Genomic DNA, 6,919 nt, shown 5'->3' with positions numbered 1-6,919 from the left:
AATTCTACACTGAGCATGCTGTCTCTCAGTGGGATCTGTATTCAAATCGGGATGTCATCGAGGAACGAAACATCGACACTGGTTCCTTTGAGAAACACAATTTGATTGCTTTTCTGAAGCAATGCTCTTTGCTCTCCACAGTTTCCGCAGTCACACCGTTCAGTCGCTGGCCCATGTTGGAGTTCTATGCGGACCTTTCCTCTGGTGTAGGTGATGTCAGATCTGCCAAATTTGGAAGAGTGTATGTTCGCAACAGGATATTTGAATTTAGCCCTGCCACTTCTATCAGATTCCTACAGAGGATGAGGATGGACTTGCCCCTGACATTCACCTCGCCACTTCCACAATCACCGGGGGTCACTCACTTTCCGAGCCACCCACAGAAGCTGTCAGCAGCCAAATTGACTTCGTTCTACTCGGTGCTGCACAAAGTGTCCGTTCGGAATTGGACCCCCTATACTAATACCACGGTTGTCACTCGACACCAAGCTGTGGTCCTATACTCCATTGGAACTAATGGGGTTTTAAATTTTGGGAAGTTTGTGTTCAATACGGTGATGCAGTATGCTGATGGCGGACTCAAATCATCAAAGCTTCCATACCTGAGTCTAATCTATGGGCTTCTGACCTCACAGGGTTTTGCTAGGGAACTCACTGAGCAACTATCTGATCTCAGTGACAGCCTCAAGATTGCCCCTCCCTTTTTTAAAGGCACTCGAAAGTTTGATCTTCCCTGGTCTGCATCCCCTCCGGCTACTAGTCAAGGACCCTCTCAGACCAATTCTACAACGGCACCCCCTACCACTGGTCCCTCTCCACATACCACCTCTTCTCCATCCATGTCTGGGTATGTGAAGATATCAGTCACTGGTGCCCAGTTGTTTCTCGATCATGCCCTTAAGAAGATTGCACAAGCCAAAGCTGACTTGGCTTTCTATGAGGATGTTGCTACTACCATCCAACCACTGTTGGCAGTTGGAGTCTTTCATGGACAAAAAAAAGGGAGAAGATGATGCTGGACCCTCTGGCACTAAGGATGACAGCGATGAAAATGAGGAGAAGGATGATACTGATACTGATAGTGATGAGGATGATGAATGAGGGTCACTGTTTTCTTGTTTATGGTCTATCTGCGCTTCTAGTATTTTGCGTTTTCTTGTTGTGTCTAGAATCTTATGTTTCTAATCTCTGTGTAAGTTTGTCTTTCATGCATTACTGAAAAATCAAGCTTGTGCAGGTGTTGCTCTGAGTGTTGCCAACATTACTAACAACACTACTGCTAACAGTATTTCATTCAGGGGGAGACAAACAGTCATGAATTCAGGGGGAGTTGTTTTGAGCTGACAAAAGATAAATGGGTTTGATCTCGTTTTGTCCAAGAAAGGCAAAAAGGGGGAGATTGAAGGGAAATAATATTGCCAAGTGTAAAAGAATTATAGAACTAAATTATTTCCCTAACTATATCTTCTAATTTAATTTGAGTATGATTATGTTATGTGATTTTGCCTTTCTTAGAATAATGAGATAATTGTGCGAGTATATTTGAGCACACTGTTAAGATAATATATTTATGTGAATGATTTGATAAGATATGATATCAATGTTTAAATAGAGTTTATTTCTAAATTAAACTCTAACCTTCCTTGTTTAAATAGGTTTCTTTATGAGATAAGGCTCTCATCTATAAAAAGGAAAACCTAGGACCTTGAAGGGTGGCCGTTTTTCTACTTGAAGTAATAAGCACACTTTGCACGTTCTGATTTTCAGAGAAAATCGCTGTTAACGTTGCTGCTTTGAAGACTGCCGATAACAAGTGTTGCCTTGAATATTGGGAACATCTGAAGACAGAGACGGATGTACACTAGGGCTGTACTGGGCTGTAGCCCAGCCCACTTTTTTTTAGCGACGGTTTTTCAAAAACCGTCGCTAATATTTGCGACGGTTTTACTGAAACCGTTGCCGATTGGATTGGCGACGGTTTTAATTCAAACAGTCGCTATTAGCGACTGTTTTTCCAAAAACCGTCGTACATCAATATCTTAGTCTTATCAAGTCCCGTCCATTTACAAAGATGAGACCAAATTCATCCAATATCCTCTGATCCGCCCCACCTCAATTCTACAAAAATTCTCTCCCAAGTCCCAAGCTCTTTAGCGACAGAATAAAATTACGGACTTCCGAAGAAATCGAATTGCTCATCGGCAAGGCAACAATCCAGATAAGAATCGGCTATACATTTTTTATTTTGTTTTTTATAGCTTCTCTGTGCGTGATTTGTGGTTTCTTGATTGTTTGTTGTTGAGTTGTTGATTGACTATTACTTGTTTATTTGTTTAATAATTATTTTACTCTTGTTTAGGATTATAACTTGAACAATTTTAAAATGGAACATCAATCTGCTGCAAAGAAAGGAAAAACATTGATATCCTATTTCTTTAAGAAGAGAGATCATCAAGCTAGTGAAGATACTTTAATCCCTACGGTCCTTACAATGCAACATCAATCCAATGAAAGTCTTCTATTTCCCAATATCCAAATTCCTTCATGTTTCTCTCCTAGAGACGATCATCAGTCTATGTCTACTTTTATTGAACGAGATCCGAGAAAAAGAAAACAGATATGTGAATATCATGTTAATGTACGAGATGAGATAAGACGTGCATATCTAAATATGGGACCTTATCAACCAGATATGTTGGAGTATCCATGTACAAAATTTGGAATCCAGAATCGTCGTTTTCAGAAAAAATGGTTTCAGAAATTTTATTGGTTGGAGTATTCGCCTTCAACAAATAAGGCATATTGTTTCTATTGTTTTCTTTTCCTGAATGATGTTAATTTATCTAATATATCGGCATTGGTCAATGAAGGATTTGACAATTGGTCATCGTTCTTGCCGATTGTTTGACACTTAATATTGAACGAGATTTAGCTAAACATATTGATGTAAATTCTATTATTGATGAATTTATATTTTAAAATCTCGTAGAGCACAACTTCGTTGAACGATATAATGTAAATTTTTTTTTAATAATATATAACTTATCATATTGAGTTCAAGCCCCCCCCAACTTGTATTCCTGGATCCGTCCCTGTCTAAAGACAACATATGTGAAGAAGTTGGCTAAAGACTGTTTTCGTGGATTCCCTTTTTGGCATCACGTTTTTAGCTTTCTTGTTTTAGTTTTATTCTGGTTGTTTGTTTTTAGAAAGCATTTGTTTTCTCAACGTGTCGAGGAAATTAAGTTTAGTTTTAATCACTAGTTATATGTTTTTGTGTAAACGGTTACGTTTTTCTAGTGATTAATTTTTGCCCTAAGGCACCGCACAAGTATTTATACTTGTGCATATTTAATCTTGTCCATTTATCTATGTCAAGTTAATTTGTGCTATAAAAGTTAATTTTCCGCTGCATTAAGATGTTGTCCGAGATATTGTAACATCTGGCACAACATCCAATTCTAATAAAACACGAATTTACTATCTTACATCATATTCTGATATTTTTCATTATTTTCGATATCTGTCGGACAAAATAATCCTAACAATGGAGTATGCTTAAAAAGAACAAGAAAGATCAAGTTAGTATGTATACTTGAAATAAAGCATGGTATACATTAATATCTTTGTTTTTCAAAATGTTCAACTTGCTGCAGTTGAATAATTAATGAAAAAAAAAATAGTTAATTTAATAGGTAAAGAAAAAGAAGCTTGCTTCACACAAATAAAAGATCTTAAATTGACTAAAGTTAAATATGTAAGAATGTCAGCACCAATTTATTGACTTCAATGGAAAGCCATGCGAGCACTAATAAAACGCTGTGTGTGACACCAAAATTTTTCTATAATTTAAAAAATTGAAAGTACTTTCATCTTCATCTGATTTTTAAGTAGAATGATTAGCCATCCTGCGATTGATATCACAACTAATGTACTTTTCATGTATTCGATTTTTATGAATTGAGAAGGTGAATGATGAGAGTTGCAGTTGATATGTACTTTCACGTACGTATTCGATTTATATAAATTCGATTTATATAAATTGAGAAGATAATTGATGATAAATAACATGCAAAAACTTGGGTGAGAGGTCTCACGGGTCGTATTTGTGAGACGGATCTCTTATTTGGGTCACCCATATAAAAGTATTACTTTTTATGCTAAGAGTATTACTTTTTATTGTGAATATGGGTAGGGTTGACCCGTTTCACGGATTATGACCCGTGAGACGGTCTCACATGAGACTCACTCTAAATAACAATCGTCGTGTTTGAGTTGTCATACAATATTTATATGAATGGAAACATACGAAAAAACAATATATTTTTAAGTGAAATATAGCTCAACACGATACACAGAAAAAATATATATCTAGAATTTAAATAATAATGGTACTGGGAGAGAGCTTTCTCCCAAAACGAAGTCATATTATTTTATGACAAAACCTAGAATTTAATTAGCGTGAATTACGCGCAGATTTCAACTGGAAACTGTTGAATGACATCAGTCCATGCATTTCTCTCTTCAGCAGGATCAACAATACTCAAAGCACGCCACACTCCACTGTTACACTTGAATCCCGAACCGAACCCGATCATCCATACACGGTCCCCTCGCTTGATCCGCCCTTTCGCCTCCAAATAAGCCAGTTGATACCACACCGAACTGCTCGATGTGTTTCCGAATCTGTAAAGAGTCATCCGGGACGGTTCCATGTCCCGTTTCGTCAGCTTCAAGTTCTCCTCCATCGCATCCAACACCGCTTTTCCGCCCGCATGGATGCAGAAATGCTCGAACGCGAGCTTGAAATTCGGAACATACGGGCTAACACCCTTCATCTTGAGCACTTTTCTCGCCACCAACGTTGCTATGAACAAGAATTTCTCGGAAAACGGGAGTACCAACGGCCCGAGGGATGTGATATTGGATTTTAGTGCTTCTCCGGCGATGGACATCAAGTCCTTGGATATTGTGATGCCGAGTTTCCCGTCGCTATCTTCTTCCTGGTACACGCATCTGTATGCCCTATCGTCGGCTCCGTGGTGGGTGCGAAGCGTGTGTAGCAGCTCGTATTTGGAACGCCAACGGTCGGAGGATTTGTTGGATAACAGGATTGCGGCACCGCCCATTCGAAAGAGACAATTCGCGAGGAGCTTTGATCGATCCTCGCCGATGTAGTAGTTACCCGTAACGCTCTCCAAGCTCATGATCAAGGCATAACTTCTACGTTGGGCCTGCATGGTTGGCATCGATCATATTACATAGCAATTTTTCTGACTATCATTAGTTTACTGTTTTTTTCAAATTTTTTTTATCAGTATATGCCATAATCATATTTACGTTTAGATTTTATTGAGTGTATTAATTTTTTTTCAAAAAAATAAAATTAAAAATCAGAGTATCATTTAAGCAAGCAAGATAGAATTGAGCAAGCAAAAAGAAAAAAAGTATTAACCTGCAGCAGAAGTCTTTTGGCAAGGTCGACGGCGATGACTCCGGCGCTGCAACCCATCCCTCCCAAATTATAACTCAATACATCTTCCCTAAGCTTATACCTGTTCACAATCATGGCGGAAAGAGATGGCAGCGGATTGAATGCAGATATATTCACTATAACTACGCCAATCTCCGCCGGTTCCACCGCAGTCTTTGCCAACAGCGCATCAACAGCTCCGAATATCACCGTCTCCGCTTCGCCTCGACCACATTCGAAGGTGGATTTGGGAGGGAAATTGTCGAAACCATACGCGAATGTGTTCTCTCCCATTCCCGACCTTTCCACCACTTTCTTGAAAAAAGAGGTGTTCTCCGGGGATAGCACAGACTCCACCGTGCGGTAGAGAGTTTCTCTGGAGTAGAGAAACGATTTTTCGGGGTTGTAACACGCGTAATCAACCAAGAAAATCTTTGTCCGATGATTAATGAGATTGATGAACATGAGATAAATGGCTGTTGTTAGGGTTAGAAACATGCAGAAAATGGTGGGCAAGTTCAGATCATGAAGATGACCATGACAATCTGCTGCGGTTTTCTGGATATTGGGATATTGGGTTGCAGCTGAGAAAAGGATGGGGATGATGAAGAGGTACGCACGAGACATCAGATAGCTGGAAATATACTTCACAGATAATTTGAGTTTATTGTATGCTGCCATTGTGTGCAAATTTTTGGAAGAAAATGTGAATCAAAGTTCATGCTACATGTTGCCTTATATAAGGGTAAATATATTTTTGGCCTGTCTGGTTTCGGACTATTTAGGTCCTATTCGTTTGACATGTCAAAAAAGGTCCATTGATCTATAATACTCAATAAAAATGAAGGGTCCAATTCCAAAGACCGATTTCTATCGGTGTCATGTCAGAATTTTTTTCTGAAAAATCATGTTTTGACGTATATATACAAATGATAAATAATATGCGGAAGTGGATCAAGAATTACCTCCGGCCATTGAAAATTTTTTATTTCTCTGATTTTCTTCCGATTGATGTCTTCTAAGCACTTCACACACTCTATAGATGGTGTATAATTTTCTTATGTGGTGTGCGCTTAGGGACCTCAATCGCTGCTATTTATAGACATCTCATACCATCAACGAATTTATTGTGAGAGCTTGATTGTCAAAAGAAAAATCGTATACGTATCTTAATTTTCTAAAGTTGAGCATGTTTGTCAAAAGTTGTAGGCAATGACCGTCGCCATTTCCTACACGTCTGTTCTTCTTCTGATATGTGTCATGTTTCTTACATTCTCCCACTTGACACATATATCTAATTTACCATAGGAGAAAACAAAATACATGGATCATGGCGATAGGTAATCTAAAAACGATTATTATCTTCCATGTATTACAATGTATTATATCTCTCAAATCTGTATAACTTATAATAAACCTTATGTTTATTCGAGGTCAAACTTTATT

General features: G+C 38.3%; 1 protein-coding gene across 1 annotated transcript; it reads right to left on the bottom strand.

Annotated features, from left to right (window-relative positions):
• Positions 1-4,306: 4,306 nt before the first annotated feature.
• LOC140822406 (3-ketoacyl-CoA synthase 2-like) lies at positions 4,307-6,172 on the bottom strand. The gene is made up of 2 exons (XM_073183170.1): positions 5,456-6,172; positions 4,307-5,234 (listed from the first exon to the last, which is right to left on the bottom strand). Exons 1-2 carry the CDS (start codon positions 6,152-6,154, stop codon positions 4,467-4,469), a joined length of 1,467 nt encoding a protein of 488 aa, XP_073039271.1. The 5' UTR covers positions 6,155-6,172; the 3' UTR covers positions 4,307-4,466.
• Between the last annotated feature and the right edge of the window lie 747 nt (positions 6,173-6,919).

This window comes from Primulina eburnea, unplaced genomic scaffold, assembly GCF_022965805.1.
Source record: "Primulina eburnea isolate SZY01 unplaced genomic scaffold, ASM2296580v1 ctg811_ERROPOS673944, whole genome shotgun sequence".
NCBI lineage: Eukaryota > Viridiplantae > Streptophyta > Magnoliopsida > Lamiales > Gesneriaceae > Primulina > Primulina eburnea.
Note: the sequence above shows the minus strand (reverse complement) of the source record. Positions and strands in the feature narration are given on the sequence as shown.